At 34.0% G+C, this 24788-nt stretch overlaps 1 protein-coding gene across 2 annotated transcripts in view; it reads right to left on the bottom strand.

Moving 5' to 3' along the window:
* Positions 1-4736: 4736 nt before the first annotated feature.
* LOC150100331 (uncharacterized) overlaps positions 4737-24788 on the bottom strand; it is a 154848-nt gene continuing 134796 nt past the window's right edge. For both annotated transcript variants that reach the window (XM_090402836.1, XM_090402835.1), the window contains exons 7-8: positions 11696-11757; positions 4737-5058 (exon numbers count right to left, since the gene is read on the bottom strand). In XM_090402836.1, the coding sequence (XP_090258962.1) occupies positions 4946-5058; positions 11696-11757 (175 nt within the window). In that variant the 3' untranslated portion in view covers positions 4737-4945. The remainder of the gene's footprint in view (positions 5059-11695; positions 11758-24788) is intronic.

Raw genomic sequence — 24788 nt, 5'->3', positions numbered from 1 at the left:
CTTTACTGTGTTCATTTTTAACAACATAAGAAATCAGAAAAATCACTATAATGTTCTTAAATTAAAGCAAGTTTGAGCGAGGTGAGTAGTTCGAAGGGGATCAATCATTCGATGCTGTTGGCACACTCTCCCTCGATGAATCTTTGGACTCCCTGGAGGTGTCGCATAATAATAATAATAAAAATATCTTACAAAACTTTATTTTTTTCCTTTTAAGGAAGTAAACAGCAGCAGGGTAAGTTGAAAATATTTGAACTCTAATAGGCAGTTGTTAAAGGCATGATTTTTCACATAATACTGATATTGCATGATAGATGTTAATAAGTTTTGTCTTCTATAACTATTAATTTAACTAAACATTCAAAGATACCTTCTTCGCCCTACACATACACTCAAGCTACTTATTAACCTAGGAAGGTTATCTGTTTACTGTTACCAGCATAAGCTGCAAAATTAATTAATTATGGGCAGTACATACTGTTGGGAACCAAAATAGAAGATATTCATTGTTTAAAATTATGAAAACAAAGTAATGTATTAGATTAGAGCACTTACTGCAATTAGATAAAATAGCACTTGATATTCCAACTGTTATATCAAGATCATCATTAAGAATATAAATAAATGTACAATGGGGCACAAGCTACTTCAGAAAAATTCCAAATAATGAAATAGTTTTTATTTGGAATTTGTTCTATTACTAAATTAATTTACCCACAGAAGTCATTAATACATTCTTTGCTTTATAATGATTGCATTGATCTGTATTATCGATACATTTATTTATTGGTTTTCCTTTAAGTCTGACAAGAGCTATTTATAGGTTTAACATTTATCTCATATCTTTTGACAGTTTTCTGAATCAAAAAACCAACTCCTTGTACTCCTCCTTTTGTTCCCCTCATCTGTAACCAGTTATCCTGCTTGTGGCCATCTGATCTCGCAAAGCCAAAGAGAATGGAATGCAAAAATTAATATAAATATTGGAAGAAATTTTCTCCCCCATTGGGTTGCATTTGGATTTGGTGAAACCAATGACAGAGGATACAAACTTATTGATTTTGTCATTCAAAATAATTTGACAATTACTAACACTTTATATTTTCATAAGCCATCAAGAAACTGGACACTAACCTCACCTAATGGATCTGCTTACAATAGATTATTATTATTATTAAGAGAGAGAGAGAGAGATCATGTATAGACCTGGCCTTTTGCCTAAAATGAATAATAGAGAAAAGAAGAGAATACAATTTAGAAATGCATTACATTTATTGACTTTGAAAAAGCATTCTATTCTAAGCATTTCTAAAGAAAGATAAATACCATATATCTTTAAAATCTATCATAAGTATATATGAAAATAATCAAATGCAAATAAGATTAAATCATGAGCTATCATATACAAGAGAGAGATAAACCAAGGAGTCCGACAGGGTGTCCCCTCTCAGCAACTCTTTTTAATATTTACCTAAATGAAATAATAAAATGGAATAAAAATTTCCATCAAAGTATTAAACTTTCTCCTACTATGAACTTAAAACATTCTCCTTTTTTGCCGATGACCAAATAATATTAAAAATTCTGAAGATAACTTACAGAGAGCTATTTTCAATCTAAATGAGATAGCCAAAGATTATGGAATGATAATATCAACAGAAAAATCAAAAACTATGGCCTTTAAAGGACAAGATCCAGTAAGAACTAAAATAGTAATAGATAACAAGATTTTAGAACAGGTGAATTCATTTAACTACCTAAATTGTATGATTACATATGAAAGAGATATAAATCTAAAAATTGCAAAATATTTAAAAATAACATGTAATTAACTCTATATTTAAACCAAACCTAGCTCAAAAATAAACCAGACCAAAAGTATACAATACATAGCTCTACCAGTCCTGTTGTATGGAAGTGAAATCTGGACAATAAAACAAAAAGACAAAGATTAACAACAGCTGAAATGAAGTTTATAAGAAAAACTGCAAAGTATACTTTATTTGATCACAAAAGAAATTATGAAAGAATTAAACCAGGAATCAGTAATAGAAAAAATTAAAAAATATAAACATAAATGGATGGAACACATTCAAAGAATGAAAACAGAAAGATTACCAAAACAATCCTTAAAGTACACGCCAGGAAAAAGAAAACCAGAACGTTCTCTCAAAAGATTCAATAAGACTTTTGAAGCCAGAACAGGCCACTCTAGGCCTAAATCCTTGATAGGCATGATGAAGAGAAAGAGACCTCCTGGGAGTCAGGGACTCATCGAGAGAGGTGACATACTACATGCACCAGCTATCATACTTGTTCTTGAATTCATTCGCAGTGTTTGCACTCACAACATCCAAAGTCAATCCATTCCAATCATGCACCACTCTATGAGAGAACAAATCTAGCCTTAATCCTCCTTGACAGTATTCATTCTCAACTTCAATGAATGCCCTCGCATCTTTCCCCACCCTCTATAAAATAAATGACCTTTTCAGAAGTTTGCAAGTCTCAATCACATCACCTTTCTTTTTTCTGCTTGCTAATGTTAGTATATGTAAAAAGAATATCTTTTTACATATGTAACAATGAATCAGTGCAAAATTCAGAAAATTCTCAATCTGTCTTCATAATCAATATTCCACAATCCTGATATAATTTTTAACACTCTCCTTTCCACTCTCTCCACTGTATCAGAATCACAACAGAGATCAGACCTATGCACAATAGTCCAAGTGAGTGCTTATGTCAGCCACATAGCAGAGTGCCCTACGGTGTGGGAATTATCTGATTCCCACACCCTGCTATGTCAATTATCTGCTGTGATGTGTTCAGACAATCAAATTCCCTATAATATCGCTCAGTTTGCAATTACAGAGGTATGATTTGGTAAATATGACCAGTTCTAGTGAGAATTTCAAATTCCTGCAGGAGTTTGAAAAAAAGCCAATTCTGCCATGTTTTGTTGAATACTTTGGCAATATCCAGGAAGACTGCTCCTGTATAGAAATTATCTTCTTGTTATGACCCATGTTGCAAACATGGGTCATAACAAGAGAAAATTGTTTACACTTAGGTTTAAGAATTAAACAAGAATTTAATATCTTGTCAAATATAATTTACTTTGTAAGTAAATGAAAAAAACTTTCAGTAACTATCTCTGATCTGGAGTATTTTAATAATAAAGTGATATACCCTTTTTACTATTTGTATATGGTAAATATATGAATTCTGTATTGATTTACCTCAGTATCTTCCTGGATCTGGCACCCACTGATGTGCAGGCCTTTCATGCTAGAGTATTTTCTGTTTGGTGATTTTTTCATCACTGTAATAGCTCTTAAATCTATCAACATTTATTCCCTGCGAATGGTAAGTGTTCACTTTTTCCCTTGATTGTGATTTACAGCATTGTGTGAGGTCACAGGTTGGATGTCCCTTGGGTGTTTTGCACCTAATGTCCACTAGCTCCAGCCACGACATATCTCACCCTTGAAATTGCTTGGTTGTTGCATACTGACTTCCACTTCTGTTTGCTTTCCATGTGGAAGGTAGCAGGGAGACCATTATCTGAGTAATTTTTTTTTCTACTTCTTTGCAGGTACTGGCCTATTAGTGAACTGGACCTTACCATTCCTCCATTTTAATCATGTAAGAACTACAGCAGCTACTAGTCAACATCCATATAAATTTATTGAACCAACATCTCACCTTCTTCCTTCATTCCATCTGTTGCTACTATTTCGAACAGCCTTCAATACTGTTTTCTTTTTTTTTTTCACAGTGAATACAACCCTCAGGTTCCTCTTTTTCTTTTTTAACTATTTGCTCACACATGGCACAGTTGTATTATATGTCTTGTGACTTCTCCATGCATGAGGGCCTATATATACATAAAGCAGGATAACAGAGAGAAAACTGACAAATAGTAGCTGTTGTATACAACTTTTCTGGTAAATTCCTTAATCTTGTTTCATCTAGTTTAGACTCAAAATAAAACCATCAAAAGACATTTTAATTAGTCATTTAGTCATCGTGCAATCAAGTAACAGCCTTAAATTTTAAGAGTGGACTCGGAATTAATATCATGCTCAAAACTTACTAAGTAATGGAATTAGCATAAGAGATTAAGGGCAGAAAATTTCATTAGAATTACAAATTGCCAGGGCTGAATTCTCTCCTGACAAATTTCTTTGTCAGGAGAGAATTCAGCCCTGGCAATTTCTAATTCTAATGAAATTTTCTGAAAGAATAAGAAACCATCCATTGACTGGCACAAACTAATATATAGAGATGTCAAAAGAAAAGCTTTATAGATTATAGCAAAGAACTATAAACTTGTAAAAATTAATAAATATTTTTTAACAATCTGAGCAAAATTTACTAAGTTTTGCTAGGATTGTTAAGGAGTGATTACTACTGCTAATATTCCAAATGCAGTATGTAAAGTGTTGCATTACACTTTCGAGAATAAAAATGTAATTTGCAAACCACCAAATTTTTCCTGACATAAATAAAAGTGAATGCATTTAATACAAAAAATAAAAATAAATATGTTACTGACTGACATGAGCAACAAAACTATGTTGTCCACTGTAGTTCTCGACTTCCTTTCTCATCTAGACAGAATGGCAAAATAAGTATATTATATAATGTTCAACAGCATAAAGCAGAATTAAGTTATTGTAAATGTGATAACAAAGTGACATTCAATTTTTAATCATGTATTAGACACTATAGATTAAAGAAAGGAATTTTATTCCTTAAACATTCTAGAACCTGAAACAAATAAGTGTAGTGCTGAATATCATCAACATACAAAGAATATCTTTTTACATACGTAACAGAATGAATCAGTGCAAAATTCACATAAACAGGTATATACATATATATATAAAAATGTGGACCTCGTTAATTTTATTAAGCAAAATAAGATAAACAGTGTTTTTTATCTCTTCTTTTTCTTCCCAACGTGTTTTTTTCTAGTTACTTTTTCTGCATTCTGACTACCATTTTCAAATTTGGTACTGTCACTGACTACATTATCTCCTGAGGAATAATCTTTAAAAAAAAAAAAGGTAAAAATTTAGAGTGATATATTACAAAAATGTACCATATTTATTCAATAAAACTATGTATATTAAAAATTTTTTATTCCAATAGGAATACCTATCTTATTAATATTAGAGAAGTCTAGAAACCCATCAAAAGAGCAAAATTTAATAACAAAATGCAATTTTAAAAATTTCAGGCTCATTCTCTTATTTTGCAAGACCGAATAGCAAGCACAAACTTTTATTCAGATTTAATTAAAACCTCAGTGAATGTGGAAATGCAGAAGGAAAAGATAAAAATATCCACAATCAACCAAAGTTACCATTTAGTCTTTAAAATGATAGTAATAATCTGCAGGCTTGAGTGGCTGAATATATGGCATCTCTGTTCAATAATCCATAGGTTGTGCATTCAAATCTTGTGCAGCACAGAATGAATAAATACCCAAAGAACCATGAAAGTCTTTATTTAATAGATGATTTTTCTTGCCTAGCATGAGACTACCATCCACATATTGGAGAACTGAAAGAGCTTGAAAGAAGTATCATGTTTAGTCTCTAGATCAAGATTCCTGGATTATCTCGCAAACACACAAATCATATCACTCTGCTTTTACTAACATTTACCTCCAGCCTCTCCTGACATAAACACATCACACCATCCAAAAAACAACTAGGCTTTCTCTTTTACTCCAAATGCCATTTTACATCCACCCACCTAATAACTCTACACAAATCCTAAATCCACCCAAACATGTAGGCGGTTGTCCTTAGAATACTGCTCACAGGTTTGGGGTGGTGCACCTTAAATCTCTCTAAAAATTCTCAATACTGTCCACTTGAGAGCAATTCATCTCACATATAATCTTTTCCTTAGAATCGCACAGATGCAATGTTTTAGCACTGTTTCTATTCTGCAAGTACTTCAATAGTTACTGGGACCCATCGTTCCTCTGCTTTTTTGCTGGGCCTATTAAAACAAGAGGAGCAGCTGCTCAGCATCACTTCACAAACACACTGATCCTAATTCTTCTCTTCTACCACTGTCCTCCAGAACAGCCTTCCTCATGAAGTATTCCCAAACAACTACAACCTGCAACTCTCAAAATATGTCAATGAACTTCTTTCTCAACCCTCACCTTCACCCACACATGGCACTGTGCTTATAGTTTCTTCAAGCTATATATTATATAAAATAGAGCCCCCCATAGCTCAGTTGGTGGTATAGACAAGCCCCTTTGGTCAGAAAGACCTATTCCTATCTGTGATGCGAGGAACCTTTATCTGGTCTCTTTTGACGAAAGGTGAGTTAGCCAGTCTGATACAGAAGTAGGGGTTTTTTTTTTTTCACCCAGAAACGGCAAACTGGCTCTGTGAGCACATGCAGATTATAGTCAAGAATACCTAAAAAAAAAAAAAAAAAAAAACACCAGCCATAAGCCTGATTCCGGATAAAATTAGGGAAGGATTGAGATGGTGCCTGCCGTACCTCCCCATAAAAAGGGCTCATGGCCTTTGTATCATCATACAAAATAATTTAATAACATAAAAAATTAAGGAGACAACTACTGTCTTGGGGTATTAACTTTAACTATGTTTTTACCTTTATATTAAAAGTCATTACAGGAATACAAATACACCCTCTGTCCAAAAAGAAACCAAACTTTTTGAGAGAAAATAAAACACAGGCAAATTATAATTATTCAAATCATTTATTCAATCAATACTCTCCCTCAGCTTCGACACAGCATTTGGCATGGTCAATTAATTCGTTAAATGAGTTTTTTTATATTGGTTTTTGGGATACTGTTGAGGGTCGTGGGTACTGACGCTTGAACGTTTTCAATGGTGTCATATCGCTTTCCTTTCATCGGCAAATGAAGTCAGGGGAAGAAAAAGAAGTCACGGGTGCTAAATCAGGTAAATACAGTGAGTGATCCAACACACAAACTTGGTTTTTACCTACAAACTGTCTCACAATGCTCGAACGATGAGCTCATGCATTATCGTGCAAAAGTGACCAGTTGCCTGCATCACAATATTCATGCCGTACGCAACGAATTCTCGCTATCAATTGCTTCAAAACTTTGAGATAAAACTCACCATTGACTGTTTGGCCAGGTGGAACGAATTCTTTGTAGATAATGCCCTTGAAATCATAGAAACAAATCAGCATTTTCTTTACTTTTGACTTCTCCAAGCGACTTTTTTTCAGATGCCCATCTTCTGGTGGTCTCCACTCAGCATGCTGTTTTGGGCTCATACTCAAAAAACCATGTTTCGTCACCAGTAACGATCGTTTCAAGGAAGTCTGAGTCCTTACAAGCGGTTTTAATGAGGTTCTTGCAGTGTTCAATTCGATACATTTTTGGTCGTTGGTCAACTTGTGGGGAACAAATCATGAATTCAATTTACAAAGGCCCAAACTCTTGGTCAAAATGTTGTGCAGAGTTGATTTTGAAATCCCCAATTCATCTTCAATCAATCTCACGGACGAATTCAGGTTTTCTTTAATGAAATCACGCACTTTTTGGATGGCCCGGTTTTTCATTGTCCTCGAGCATCTCACGATCAGTTTGAAATCGCTTAAACCACTCGTAAACTTGAGTACGGGATAAGCATTCATCACCGTATGCTTTTTGAAGAATTTGATGCGTTTTGGTAAAACTTTTACCAAGTTTGACACAAAAGTCAATAGCAGCTCTCTATTTGAAACTCATTTTCCAACCATTCGTCAAAATACAATGTCACTCTTGGCACTATAACTCGGCTTCTAATGAAACAAATGTCATAAACAGTTGATACAACATTAATAAAGGTTGCTGCTTTTGACAACAAAAAAGATAACAAGTGGTGCCACTAGTTTCTTCTATTTTTGAAAAGTTCAGTTTCTTTTTGGACAGAGGGTGTACACTCACACCAGGACACAAGTTATACAATAATTCACTACAGTGTGCTACAATATTACTATTTTGGTCAACTAGTGACACTAACCTCTGGCAAGGGAAAGGGGAAAAAATAAATACAACTGGCCATTAAATACACATAGACTTGTAACTCCACCCAACACAAAAACAAGGTGTCATTAGCACTGCACCCCCCCCCCCCCCCAAAGTAACAATTTATTATAATGAGTAGATTCTAAAACACAAATTTTATATAAGCAAAACCTTTATAAAGAATGGTACGACAAGAAAACAATCAAGGGAGTTGTTCACATGAATATACCAAAACATAAATATTATAATAATATAAGTAAATACTACAAAAAAACAATGCTATATTGAAACCATCCACAAAATTAAAATATTTACTCAGTTTTCTAATGATCCTGTTCCTCCTCTTACTCCACCAAAGGTATATACCAAATCAACCATATTTACTCGAATATAACTCACACTCTTGATTTTACTTTATGAAAATAAATAAAAAGTTTTACAGATACCTTGCACACGAAAGAAAGTTTAAACGCTTTCATGTCAGGGCGATAGTAATAACACACTCACCACGGTAAACAACATGCTCTCCCCAACAGCCACTATACTGCAGACACAAAAAAACAAGTAGTTTTATTGTATCACTGAATAAGGTACAAGAGACATTTGCAGTCTGTGTAATATATCTGTCAACAACACTAACTAATGAATCTTATCTCCCCCTCCCACAGAAACTATGCTGTGTAGACTCAAGTAGAACCATATGTTGCAGAAGCACATGAAGCAGTACACAAACGATAACGAGAAGTCATGTTGGAACGATATATGAGCAAAACATCACGCCCAACACGAATGTGTTAAAACTAAGAAATATAGTGAATGTTGTTATGGGCATTTCAGATATTTTGGAATTCAATGCTGAAGAGAATCAGCATTTCAACTCAATGACTGTTGGCTTTCCTTTGTCGTTGAGTCATGCAATCTTTTGTTAATACCACACCAATCATATGCACATCTTTATAGCTGCTTTATCTCTACCAATTATGCACTACTCTATGAGAGAAAAATTGAGCTCTTGCCCCCCCCCCCTTTCTTGACTACATTCATTCTCAACTTTCATCCTTTTCCCCAACCTCTACAAAATGAAAATTCCATCTTTGCATTCTCTCCACTGTCTCAAAATGACCATGGAAATCAGGAGACCTCCAATGTAGCAACAATTTTTTTTTATCCACTTCCTGAAGAAGTATACTATGATGCACACAAAACTAGTATACATCAAAATTTAAATTGTTCAACAGTCTCCACATGTTATCAATAACTTTCAAAGTGCATTATCTACTACCCAGTAATTTGGAGACAAGAACAAGGACCATTCATCTAGTGAAAGGAATATTCAAACAAATTGTTTAGGAGTTATATGCATAGTTTTGCTTGTTTTGGATATTTTCTGAAGGAAAGTAATTTCTGTTAAAACATTCACTCTGAAGTATGACAAGCTTGTTTAGAAAGAAAAAAGTTAGTAAAAACTGCTCTATTTCATTTAATTAAAACATTTATTTATAAATAAATAAAAACCTTATCCTTGCAACCTAGAGATACATGGCCAGTTTTGACATCCAGTCTTTATTTACTAAGGATGAAAATCTTCAATTGTTGGCTCAAACGTTTCCTCCAGCCATAATCAAATTTCATCGAGCATTCACACTTTATCTTAAAAACAAAATTTAAAAGCAAATTGAAGGTACTGAGCATCTAGTAAACTTATTGACCTCTGTACAACCTCAACTATCATTCAAATTTTGTTTTTTTTGCTATGTGGCACCATCCTGAAACTTTTCTACCTTCATTCCTTAACAAAATCAACAGTAGACAACCTCATATGAATCTGCCATGAAGAAAGAAGAGGATAAAAATTGCCATTCTGGACATTTCACTCTCCTGCTCACCATCTAGTATACCATAAATTTACTTTCACAGACTGATATACATAACAAGATTCTGCACATGATCCATCTCAAAACATAGGTATCACAAAAATGTTTCTTAACAGAGTACACATTATATGCTCTGATCTCTATAACCTTAAACTAGAACTTGACAATACTATTCAAGAAATTATGCAGCAGAATGTCTTCATCCTGCTGCATAATTTCTTGAAGACATTCTGCAGCGGAATGTCTTCATCCCAAAGAAAAATTCAGCATATTGATGCATAATAAGCTTGCACCTAAGAACTCTGACTCTGTATGTACAGTCCCAATCTTATATGCTGCTGGAATCTCAGAAGCAATTTCAAAGATTCTAAAAAGAATATAATTTGGTGCATACTTTCTTTCTTATCAATAAACTCCCCCATGTTATCTCCCACTAAGGCTCACCAGCCTCCTCTTTCCCTCCAAGGTATTTACTAGGTTTCTTGTAATTGTCTTCTTTCAAATTTTAAACAAACAGGACATTCTGTTGAGAAAAGGCAACAAGAGCATCAATCCTGCATTCATTCTCTAAAAGAAAAAAAAATCTGATTTAGCTCATAATAGAGTTCACACAGACCACAAATTTTCTACTTGAAGACCCATCTTTCACATCAGTACCATTTTAAATTTTAGCATTTATTCAAAGAGTGCCAAAGCACTACTATGCTGACTGTTTCTTTACCTTTTTTTTAAGGATAAGGATCAAACTTTCCTAAATTTTGTTTTAATCTAGGCAAGTCTGTAAGCAAGCCTATTTTTTTTTAACGACATATATGTATCAACTTTATATCTGCTATATATACTACTCCAGCATGCAGCTCATATCCCTTGAAATGTTCATATTATTTTTTCCTGTCACAAGTGCCTCTAAAACTCATGAAGTCTACAATAGCCTCAACATTATCATCCTTTGGGTTGCAGAATATGCCAAGGAAACAAGCAATAGTACTTTGCCAGATAAAATCATGATGAAGGTTAGCATCATCTATCTGTTAGTTGATTCTTGCTCGAGTTTTTCTTTTGGTTATAGAGATCCTTGATGATGCAACCTCATACCTTGATGTTTCAATTCTAATAATACTGTGTCCTGTGTTCAGCAATCTTGTTCAAGACTAACGTCATTGATCACATTTTGTGCTAATGTCCTAAAACACAAACATGTACATGTCATATGTTTTTAATTGAACTATAATTAGGTATACTGAAGTATATAATTTAACTAATAAAGGTTCATGCTGAATAAAAAAAAAAAAAGAAAGAAAAAGTTGAAAAAAAGTAATTACGAAAAAAAAAGCCAAAAGGCTTTATTTCAGCGATGTAAAATTACACAGGCAAAGTGGATATTAGATCCAACATTATTTCAAAGCCGAATGTTTATAGAAACTATGAAAATTTCGTAAATTTGATCAGAGTGGTCATATTTATGAAACTTGGGCAGTGCTCATGTCTTTTAAGTAGCGCAAGCTATGGCAACTCCAATGCCAAGGATTGTGTTCTCGTAAGCTCTCTAGTCAAATTTATGAAACTTTCATAGTTTCTACAAACATTTGGCTTTGAAATAATATTGGATCTAATATTCACTTTGCCTATATAAGTTGAGAAAAAGGTTCACGTTGACTATGATACCATGTAGTTGTTGCATGTGATAATTAAAATCATATCTTCCTAAATAATTCTTAATTATTAAATATTTATGTTCTTCTTTGGAGAAAAAAAATAAATAACAACTTACCATCACCTAGAAGGTCTAGAGGTGGTTCAAGAAGACTATTTCTGTATTTCCATAAGTAGGTTCTTTATTAAAGAAATAAATATAAAAAGGTTTTTATTAAAAAAATTAAAGGCGATGTGATACCAAACTTTTCAGTTAACAGTACTCTACAGACTAATACAATTACAGATATTAAATTAAACTATCAGTTTATAATGATTCTTATCACCATTCCTATAGGAATATGATACACTGCTGAAAAGTAAGCATATGATACTGATTCCATCAACTTATTATACTATCATCATCATCAATAGCTTTCTTCACTCTACTGCTAGACAAATGTTTCTCCATGCTTCTTCCATTTTGGCCGATCTTGTGCATTTCTCCATAAACAAACATCCACAAACATCTTGTTATTTCATCGTCCCATCTACCTGGCTTCCGATAACTAGTTCTTGGTATCCATTCTATTTTTTTGTGTCAGTGTGTTGTCAGACATTCTCATCACATGTTCTGCCCAGCAGCATTTGTTCCCTTTTATTACTAATGGAATGTTCATTACCTATGTTTGCTTCCTTATCCAAGTATTATTCATTTTATCTAACCAGGTTCCTCCCAAAATGGCTGTTTTCCATGTTTCTTTGGGTTGTTTTAGTTTCTCTAGGTGTTTTTTTTTTTTTAGTCAGATGCCAGGTTTCTATCATAGGCCATTGTTAGGAATATACACTGGTTGTAGATCTTTCTTTTCAGGCGGTTTGGTAAATTGCTTCTAAATATCTCTCTATGATGGTTAAAACTTTCCATCCTGCTGTTATTCTAGGTGAAATTTCATTATCAAGTTTATGGTTGTTTGTAATGATCTGTCCTAGATATTTATATGAACTCACTGTTTCAATCTGTTTTTGATTTATTTCGATTTCTTTTCATTCTGGAGTATTTTCACTATATACATTATTTTTTATTTATCCATGGGCCTATCTCCAGACTGAATTCATTTAATTCAATAATCATGTGTTCTAGTTTTTTGGTGATGTTATGATAATACCAATGAATCATAGATTGCTTATGTATTCTCCATCAATATTCAGTCCTCCTTTTTCCCAGTTCAATTTTCTCATAGCATATTCAAGGGCTGTAGCAAATAAGTTTGGTGAGATAGTTTCCCTATCCTGTCTGATTCCTCTTTTTATTTTTCTTTCTTTTCCGTTTAAATATATTACTGTTTGAAGCTTTAAAACATATATTCCCTATAAAAAATTCAAAAATACTAATTAACCTGCAAATAAATTGATAACTAAATAAAAAAAAAAAGGATCCTAAAAAAAAGCTGTATACATTCTTGTTGAGATGGCCTAACTATGCTAAATCTCAGCAATCTAAGTGCTAAAGTTTTGGCCAACAGTCTGTGTTAGCATAATCATTAAAAAAAATTACTTGGCTGGGGGAAGAAAGGTCAGCAGTAAGGAACAAGTTATTAGAGAAGATGAACTCCTTACATCAGTTTTAATAATTCTATAATAATTACCTTTAATGGACACTGACACTCTATATCTTACCAATAAAAGTATAAAAGTTTGTTCTTCAATTAGATAGATCTAAGTTCAAATCCCATTGATGACATGAGGAACTTTATGGAGTTTTTCAACTATAGCCAAGTTATAAATGAAAGATACCAAGAAATTATATACTTGGTTTAATTCTTCATTCAAGCGTAAGCAAACAAAGTTTGTGCCTGAAGTTTTTTCAGGACTGGGGAAACTCGTATATAGAGGCTAATGACTTCACATCACTTGCCGTAGTATCCCATGATGCAAAGCACATATCCTTATGGGCATGTATAATGCTGCTGTGGATTAGGGGAAGAGTCACTACCCAGACTAGTTTCAACCTTTACTGAAGTCTCATCAGTGGGAGCCAGACCCAGAGGTGATACTAAGGTTGAAGTAATGCAGAAGTCATATTTATTACTTGAACCAATGAAGGTTGAAACCAGTCTGGGAAGTGATCCTTTCCATAATGCATAGCATTATACATGTCCGTAACGATACCTGCTTTGCATTATGAGATACTAAGGCAAGTGATGCGAAGTCATTAGCTTCTATATATACGAATTGCCCCAGTCCTGAAAATACTCCATGTGCAAACTTTGTTTGCTTGCACTTGAATAAAGGATTACAGCAAGTGGAAAAACTTCCATAAAGCTGAGTTAGCTTGTCCCATATTGAGATGGCAAGGCTTTTTCTCTTCCAGTCACTTGGGTCTTCCTTCCACAAGTAGGCAAGTCAGCTCCATAAACATACATTGATGCACATGCCTGGGGAGGGGGGGGGGGCAGGCCGATATCATTAAATATAAATGGCAAACCGATAGCATTAAATATAATTTTCAGCATCTAATCAGCAGACTCAAAACTCTTTAAACAGAACAGATAAAGAAGAATGTTTACTGAATTGTGTTAATATCTATTCACTTTAGTTAATTACTTGTAATTACCAAGCTAATTACTCACTAAAATTAAGAGCATAAATTCGAGAATGCATAACAAGGCTCATTTATTGAACAAAGTTTATTGATACCAGTGTATTGTACCAGGTAACCCCTACAGCATGTGTCAATGAAAGCAAGACTTCAACATGTTTTTCTGCATATATTTTAAACTGTCTGATAAAATGGCTTTGGCAGAAAATCATGTAGCATTGAATAAATACCTGCAACTAACTTAGAGAGGAAAGTAAAGAAACTCTGCAAAAATATTCTCTCTTTCTGCATTTTGCTTCAAATTCCAAAATTATATTACTAAAGCACTTCTAAATGTTCTTAGCATTTAGCTGTGGTATGAGAGAACCAAAGACTTTGCTTACAAAACAAATAAAGCAACTTGTAGCTCTTTTCTGGTGTATTATATACACAGGATAACAGCCATATCACTTGAATGTAACACATGATGAACTGCAGTGGAATTTCAGGTAGTCCGAAACAACCAAATTCTTTGCCTATGTTTTCAGGCTAGTGAGCTTATTAGGAGTATTGAATATATTCCATGATCAAATGACATTAACCATCACAAAACATTCTTGGAAAAAATCAACATAGTCAAGGACAGAGGTGGCTTCTACATCCCTCAGAAGAAAAGCCAAACTTTTGTGGTACTAAGCAACATTTGGCAGTAGATAAATTCATCACCTGAAATAATACCATCACTTTGCTTTCACTATTAATAATCTTGCATTCATTATTCTGCCAGGAGACCTCCAGGGATGCTCATCAGTAATATGATATATAGTGTGTGCTGCACAGCACCACACACACACTAAAGGATTCTCTGTGAATTCCCTCACATATGTAACAAGTGGGCACAGCAGCCTTGTCTACTCCTAAATCTATTTAGCTGACTCCAGGGGTGTTGAGATAGATTGAATCCTGGAGGTTTGATAGTTGGATCTGTGATCAGATACTTGTTTATAGTTTTTAATTTGTCCAGAGTCTTCACCAGTACTAGGAACCATCATTTGGAATTTCTACAGGCCAGATAGATTTGTAGGTAAGGCAGTGAACTGGAAGTGAGGAGATATTATGGTGTACAGAAAGATTGATGTTATTGTGGATTTTATTTATTTCTTTGATGATTAAGTATTCTCTTCTGAAGAATGGAGGAATAATGTAGGAAAGGACAGACAATATGGCAGAGGAATAAATCTTGAGGTAACAGAGATCGATCTTAGTGTTAGTGTTATGATCTTAGTGTTAGTGTTATGATCTTAGTGTTATACCAGAGATCAATCTTAGTCAGCTGTGTATCCAGAGTCACATGGTGACGCCAGCTCCACTGCAATTGAGAAGATCAGAGTCAGGCCTTGGCAAGATCTCTCAAACCAAAATGCCACAGAACTCTAAAACAACAATGTGATATGACACGATATGTCACCATCATTGAATAACCATGTCCCTGGAGAGGTACCCAAAGATCAACCACAGCAACTGTCCACCACCAGGTTAGATTCAGCTATACCGGATCTGCTCCAAGTTAGAAATGGCATCTATTATGAGGAATGATAGCAGTCTACACTGGCCCCCCTGGTAGGAAGCAGCAACTTCTGATTAATACCTCACCTCAGAGCCCAAATGCCAATAATGGTATCCTGGACATCACAAGAAATGAGCATACACACCATTAAAAGCAGACATACTAGTTCCTGCATAAAAATATGCAAAGAGAATGGATGAAATTCTCCGTGTGTAGAGATAAGCAATAAAACATGTTATTATTTGTTCCATATCCATTCCTACTTCAGTTTGCCTTAAACAACAAAGAAAGATTATATACAGAAAAGATAAAGAAGGAAACTTCTTGATTCTACTCCATAAATATAGCATTTGATGTATAAGACCTCAATGATATCCAATCCTATCTGATTTTTCAATAACCACTTATCTCGCTTTTCCCAATTATACAATTTCTGACAATTTCCAAAGAAGCATTTGTGCATATGTATGCTGCTATCCAATGTCATCAAGTGCTCAATCTGAAATGCTCCCTTTTTAATCTGCTCTGGATGAAAATCTCATTCTGTGAAATGCATTTGTTGCTTCTATCATTCTCCTGATGCCTTACACTTAATGAATTTCAAGCTAATGTATGAACCAGAGAGAGAGAGAGAGAGAGAGAGAGAGAAAGATGAGAATTTTCAAAATAAAAAGTTATGTCAGGAAAGCTTCCAATGAATCAGGTGTTACAGGCAATTTAAGCAAGACTTCTAATATAAATGCATGTTTGAGCATAGTGTATTATCAGTATATCATTCAACAAAAAATACTCAATTTGTTTGCTGTAGTCTCCAGTGAGTGGATAGCAGCAGTATTCTCTTATCTTTTTTTAAAAAAAATTTTTTTTTATTGTATTGTGATTTACAGTGCAGAAATAAACAACAGAAATAAAAAACCAAGTGATATGAGCAACCACATGTCCTTGAGACAAAAACGGGACATTGAGATGGCAAAAACCGGACGGGGATTATGTAATATTCTGTATTCACGAAAAAGTAAGATGATAAAAAAGTTTTATTACATAAACACATTATTTTTGCCAAGTCTTTTGCAACCACCAAAATTGGTTTTTGTGTTATCTGCACACAAAGCAACAATTTTGTTTTGTAAGGCAAATTTATCAATTCTTCCTTCAACATAGCACACTGTATGCCAGATGTTTCACCAGGTAAGGAAATAAAGTCTATAATTTTGTTTTGAACACAATTTGGCAAAAAACATCGCATAACGATTGGAAAAAGTTAGATGTCTTTTTTTGTTTGATGCATCTAAACTGCAATGTTTTTTGTTTTATTAAAATCTTCTATTACTTCTCCCAATGTGTGTGCTGATAAAATGTTGGTAATTCCTGCTTCTGATTTGGTACGTGCTGAAGAAAATTTTGGTTCATAAATTTTATTTATCAATGTCAACAAGCAGTCATTTGCGCAAAAACTTTGTCCATGATGCACAGTATAATAAGCAACAAGAGCTTCACTTGCTGCAATTTTATCCCTTTCACTATCACCACGTCTCACCATAAACGAGCTAATGTTTTTAACTGAAGCCAAAGTCTTTTCAGCATCCTTATGTTTCTGGATATGTAGATGTTATTTGATGTCGCTTCTGCCTTCATGAGCAACAGAAAAATAGACATTACAATGTTAGCATACCACTTTTGTTCCATCACTACACAGTTTGTCCATTTTAATAAATTTGAATTCTTTCTGGAGATCGTCATTAAAACTGCAGTTTCACCTCTTTGACATTGCAAGGATGGACTTAAAGCTTTAAAAATTAAGACTTAAAACTTCAAAAAAAAAAAAAATGAAATTTAAACCACCAGCATTTAATAACAAAGCCCCCGGGTTATGATACAGGCAAAACAACAACTAACGGTACAGTAGAACAGACACAGCGTCTGAGGCGTGCAAGTGTTGTCAACAGTACCGTTGACAGGGTGTAGCATAGAAGCAACCTACCTCAAGGTGCGAATTAATAAGGGGGCTCGATCAGCCATATTGCAGTAGGTGGTGTCATACACTAACAATTCCTGTTAGTATAGCAAGTGCAGAACGAAGTTTTTCCAAGTTTAACTGATTAAAAATTATTTGCAAACAGCAATAACCCAAGAAAGATTGGTTGGTCTAGCAACTATATTGATAGAGGCGGACATAGCTTATAATTTAAATTTAGAAGGACTTATAAACAGTTTTATTGTGCGATATTCCTGTAGAGCAAACATTTAATTAATATTAGTATGTAATCGTTTTGCATTAATGTTTCTTTTGTAATAAAAACAAAATAGCAATTGGAGATTTTCTTATATTTTTTGTCTTATAATCCACCAGGGGCAATATTTAATTGTTTGCCTCAGGGCACAATCTAATCTGGCGACGGTCCTGGTTACCAACACGTATTTTTTTTTTTCTCTGAATAAATCACTGCAGATATTGATATTTAGTATCAAACAATGAGACTCCATGGCTATACAAATTACTGGTATCCATGATATTGATATATGATTATAGATTATGAATAATAATTTATGATTAACCAATACTAAAATATATTTATAGTTTTTATTAAAAACAGGACAAAATTGACATTTTTATTAAAACAATGGGACGGCCAGGAAATATGAAAAAAAAAAAACCGGTACGTATGGTTAACCTAAAATAAGAGTGATCTCGAGATTAAATTGAATATCGTTAAGAATTACAAGCCGATTAAAACATAGCCTATCGTGTGACTTTAGACTATATACACTGACTGCAAATACAATCGTTAATGATGAGCTTGCATTAAAATGTTCTTTAGACCATTTTAAATGACCTGATTCATTGAAATTCACTATTATAAATGCTTTAAACTGTTTTGAATCTACAATTTCCTTTATTTATTTATGACATTCACCATGAAATATTTATTTTAGATTTCTCTTTTTTTAGCACTTAACAACATTATATTATAAATTTATAGCTTATATGACAGCGGTGGTCAAATCCTGTCTAGAGAGCTGTGTGCGGATCTCTTGGCAATTTTGGTTTTTAAAAGACAAAAATTAATGATCCATATATATTTTTCAGACTTATCAATGCATATCATAACATACATAAAATACAATACATATATTTTTCACATAGTACAAACAAATATAAAAAATTTGGATTGAAAATAAACACATCACACATATAATGACATTTTGTTCTGTGTGAAAAGCACCAATGGGATAATGTCATTATCCCAATGGTGCCTTGTTATATGAGCAAGGAGAGAACAAATTCATAGAGATAGCTTTATACAGCAAAATTGGTGGCCTAATCCATAATTTAACACCAAATACTGAACAAACACCTGACGAGCTTCTTCAGCTTCTTCATAGTGTCTTAATATCATCAGCCAGACTTTAAAGCACCACTAACAGCAAACATGAAGACCCAACTAAGCCTTCTATGAGCAGTAATCAAACCGCCTAATAATGTGAGTGCAATTATATGCATTGGCATATGCTTTGAATAATTATTTTTTTTAGAAAAGATATTGCAGTTTGTGAACATATGAAAAAAAAAAACGTCCTATCTGGCTCTTGGGCCTAGGAAAAGCTTGGCCACCCTCATTATGTGGTAAACTTCTATCAGATACTATCAGCTTCATAGGTTGATCTGACTTATGGATAGTCCTCTGGAATGCAACCATCCATAAGTTGGAGCATACATATATATATATATATATATATTGCTGCCCTGGATGGCCAAGGAACATATCCACTCTCCAACCGATAGCCTGCAGGTTTGAATCATCCCATGGGCAAGAGCTATTGGTGATTGTCTTTTCCTTTAGTGTTAAACATTCATTTCATGAAATTTTTGGAAACTACAACCATGTTAGGAATAATTACTTTAATTTCTCAATGTTTTGACCTTCATATCAAGGTCATTATCTGGCATACACACACACAAACACAGGCTATATTACATTTCAAACAGCATGCCAAAGTGACAATGATTTGATCAACCGTTATTCTACTGGTTTGACCTCTAGTGGGAGGGGAAAGAAGAAAAAAAAAAAACCTACATCAAAAAGCTATATTCTATTTATAGCATCATCAGAGAAAAAATTCATAGAGATAGTTTTAATACAGCAAAATTGATGGCCTAATCCATTAAGAGTTAATCAGACCACCAAAAGATTAAGTGGGTAGAATATGTGCCATCCCTATTCTTGGGATTTTTAGACCACCAATATTGTTAAGATTAGCGTTGTTGATAAGAATTTCAGAGGCCTCCTTAAATTTATGCTCATACCACATTTTGGTGTGATGTAAACAACAGGTGTCTTTCTAGTCAATTCTATGTAGAATATTCAGATCATGATCAGAAAGGCCAGATATACCATAGTTATTAAATTTGGAGTTATTAAAAAATATTGAGGTCAGGCCAGTAGAATAATGGTTGATCAAATCATTGTCGGTTTGGCATACTGTTTGAAATGTAATAGTTTGTCTTTGTGTCATAATTATTTTAATTACTCGATGTTTAGACCTTCATATATATATATATATATATGTGTGTGTGTGTGTGTGTGTGTGTGTGTGTACTCCAGATGATGATCTTAATATGAAGGTTGAAACATTGGGTAATTTAAGTAATTATTCCAAACACGTTGTAGTCTCCATAATTTTTCTGAAATTAATTGTGATTGTCTTTAGGTGGGAACTGTATTTCATTGCCCGAATGTGAGCTTCAAAAGGTTCCATGTTTGGTCTCTAGAGCAGGGTTTCCAGATTATATAAGAAATAAAGATATTTAAAAAAATCTTTGCCAATCCATGTTACTATATGTACTAATGTACAGGATACTGCTGCACTATAGGTTTACAACCTTTTTTACAAGGAGTTGCATAAAAAATGTATGTGTGTGAAATTAATTAAAATAATACAATTGTATAAATTCAAAATTTTTAATAACTAATATAATATAAAAATTTTGGATGTTCATTTTTTTCAGATTTCTCCCACCTCAAGAAATTAACAGTTTATTCTCCTTCAGGATGTTACAGAAATGACTTAAGATTCTTTGAATAAACTTGCAAATTAAAGAAACTATGATAAACAAGTGTTATTTCCTACTAATATGATGGTCATATTACAGTTAAGTCCAAAGTCAGCTAAATCTAACATTCTGGGTTCCTGAACACTGATATAATTCTTCACATTTCACTTCCACAGATCAACCAATTTGTCTATACTAGGATGGAACCAGGATGAAAGAATAAAACCAAGAATATAATTTCTTGGTAGATTTAATTTATTGTCCATACTAATTAAATGAGAAATGTCTGAAGAGATTTCGTGGGACCCTAGGGTTATCAGTTCTGAATATTTTTCAGTTCTGAAAATATTTAGGGGTTCTGCATAGTAAAAAGTCTGGGAATCACTGTATTAACTTCCAGAGACTAGCATGGAACTATTTCAAGACCTGCAGATCTCCAATAAGGATGATGAAAATCATCTACTACTTAATGACATTCATAAACAATGCATGGCAGTTGAACCCAGAGCCTGAGGGTTAACACCCCTCACTAGTTCAATACAAATCCAATTCATAGTACTGCTGATGACAGCATACCATGCTCATCCTTCTTACTAACAAACTTTTCATCATACAGGTGAACAACACTTACAGAATGTTTACTTTTACAACATTAAAATTGCAACATTTAATGCTGATCTCGAAACCAACATTTTATGAAAAATTCTGATAATCCTGTTAACTTCAATGGTCAGCTAACCTCATTCCTGTCTTATGTAAAAAAATTACTTTTGATATATTGGATGAAATTTCTATGAATTTTCATCCAGTATATAATGGGCATCATCAATATGAAAAACAGAACAAAAACACAAGCATATAGAAAGAGGATTAATTTTGCAGTCATATAAGCTTGTGCCCATTTTTTTTTAAACTCATGTGGATAATATGAAATCTCTCTCTACCTTTCTACATAGGTGTTACATATTGTATAACACCTATAAAAGATTATAAACATAATGTACATGTAGCACCATGGGTGGGAGCTAAGGATTAGATAATCTGGGAACTTTGCTCTAGAGGTCAAATAAGGTATTTTTTCAAGAGACTTCAATAGCAGGATGGTGATCATACAGTAGGCAATGAAGTTCAACAAATGTGATTCAGCAGTATGGTCTACTTATAACTGAAATCTTAAAAAGGTGCTAATCCCCTGAAAGAGTGAAGTACTGATAGTTCAGGATATCACCATCAGTAAATGGATGAAGGATGGAGATTGGCTATCCGCTAGTCGTCAAAAGTTAGTTAGCCCTAAATGAATTCCACCTACTCTTTCTTTGAGGAATAAAAGGCGTGACAGAGAGAGAGAGAGAGAGAGAGAGGGAAAAATACATTCTAGATTGCAAAAATGTCATCAGCATCTGGGACCACCAGTATTTTTAATGTGTGCTATGTGAAGGCAGCATTCAAAATTCTGCATGAAGCAATTATCCAAGGCAGGTGAAAGAAAACTTTCCAATTTTGTTGTTTCAACTTGTTAGTATAGTTTATTTTGAAATATAAATTACCTAAATAGTAAGAAAATAATAGAAAATATTATAAAAAGTGAATAAGGAAATAATATCTGTATAAGTGAATAAGTTTGTAAGTGTTTTCTGTAAGTATAAGACATAGTTGAGATTTTTTTTTTTAAAATCTGATATGCTTTTGATGGGTCATTTAAGGATCAATCAGAGAATTGTGAGGAGACCTCCATAGAGCCTGCGAGGAATGCAAAGAAAGGACTAGGGCTTCTGACTGAACATCCAGTGGTGTGTCCTGTCACAAGCTATCCACTTAAATACTGAAAGAATGAGAATGGCTGACAATTTTAGATTAAGCCAACCACATATGACAATATGTGGTTGACCACATATGACAATAATACAAGATGATAAGATGATGTCATGCTAGTTGGGGATCATATAATCAAACAAAGTCAATGCTACAAAATAAAGATTTATTGTTACATAGACCATATATTTACAACGTACTTAAGCTCTTACAAATTGCCTACCGGTTTCGCTAGTAACTGACCAGCTTTCTCAAGGCTTGCATAGTACAAAAAAGAGGTAAATGCAAAAAAGGTTTCAAAATACAAAGAACCATTAGTACCTGTTAGGTAGCTAGGGTGACCCGTTCGCATGACATAACTACTCAGCATCATGACCACGCGTTACATGCAAACGCGTAATATGATTATTTACGTACTGTAGCTCTGTTGAACTGATGGAGTTAATTAGATTTTTCCAGGTATCGTTCAGAATGGCCCCTTGATTTCTGTTTAGGTTACTTCCCGTACGTAGTACGGGAAGCCGCTTCTTTAAATACTGGATGCCTATAATCCTCGTCTATGTAGGGCATGGAGCTGTTATTCCAGTGTATAGTGTGGTTCGAAGTTGAAAAGTGATGTGCCAATCCTGAGGTGATCGTTCTGTTGTGATTAACATCGCCTATATGTTCTTTCTGTCTTATTTCCAGGCTTCTCGAAGTCTGTCCGATGTAGGAAAGACCGCACGTGCATGGAATATTATACACACCTAGATATTTATAAAATGGCACACTGTCTTTAGGGGATCTTAGGACCTGTCTTATGCTATTTGTTGGTTTAAATACAACCCTGATGTTATGTGTCTTTAACAATCTTGCAATTTTTGTTGAAGTTGAACCTATAAAGGGGATGACTGCTGTTGAGATATGCTGGGCGACTGTTCTTTCTTGTTGGTTATCTTTGTATAGAAATTTGTTGATGATGTGTCTAGGATAACCATTTTGTGATAGAGTTGTAGCTATTTGAGACAGTTCTGTTTGAACTTCTTCCTCGTCAGAGATAAATTTTCTAGCTCGATTTCTTAGCATGTGGATGATGCTGTGTTTCTGTGACCTATGATGGTTAGAAGAGTAATGTAGATATCTTCCAGTGTCCATTGGTTTTTTGTAAATCCAGTTTGAAGCTGTTTCCTTGTCCTTTTACTAGTAAGTCCAAGAAGTGTAGCTGTTCGTTATTTTCTACTTCTAGAGTAAATTTTATTTTATTGTGGAGTGCATTGATTCTGTTAACAAACAGATGTAGGCTTTCTACATCTGTTTGTTAACAAGAAAGAACAGTCGCCCAGCATATCTCAACAGCAGTCATCCCCTTTATAGGTTCAACTTCAACAAAAATTGCAAGATTGTTAAAGACACATAACATCAGGGTTGTATTTAAACCAACAAATAGCATAAGACAAGTCCTAAGATCCCCTAAAGACAGTGTGCCATTTTATAAATATCCAGGTGTGTATAATATTCCATGCACATGCGGTCTTTCCTACATCGGACAGACTTCAAGAAGCTTGGAAATAAGACAGAAAGAACATATAGGCGATGTTAATCACAACAGAACGATCACCTCAGGATTGGCACATCACTTTTCAACTTCGAACCACATTATACACTGGAATAACAGCTCCATGCCCTACGTAGACGAGGATTACAGGCATCGAGTATTTAAAGAAGCGGTAGTTGTACTACGTATGGGAAGTAACCTAAACAGAAATCAAGGGGCCATTCTGAACGATACCTGGGAAAATCTAATTAACTCCCTCAGTTCAACAGAGCTACAGTACGTAAATAATCATATTACGCGTTTGCATGTAACGCGTGGTCATGATGCTGAGTAGTTATGTCACGCGAACGAGTCACCCTAGCTACCTAACAGGTACTAACGGTTCTTTGTATTTTGAAACTTTTTTTGCATTTACCTCTTTTTTGTACTATGCAAGCCTTGAGAAAGCTGGTCAGTTACTAGCGAAACCGGTAGGCAATTTGTAAGAGCTTAAGTACGTTGTAAATATATGGTCTATGTAACAATAAATCTTTATTTTGTAATACTTTATGACCAAAACATGTACAATTTAAAAGTCAATGCTATTTTGATCAGTGAACCAAGGCAGTAAAAAGCCAACTACCAGAGCAACCTCATACTCAACACAATAAAGATAAGAATCAGTACTGGGAAACTGATATCACAAGAA

This window comes from Typopeltis vanoorti, chromosome 13, assembly GCF_054136105.1.
Source record: "Typopeltis vanoorti isolate ZY-2024b chromosome 13, IOZ_Tvanoo_1.0, whole genome shotgun sequence".
Lineage (NCBI taxonomy): Eukaryota > Metazoa > Arthropoda > Arachnida > Uropygi > Thelyphonidae > Typopeltis > Typopeltis vanoorti.
The sequence above is the reverse complement of the archived record's forward strand: the minus strand, read 5'-3'. Positions and strand labels throughout refer to the sequence as shown.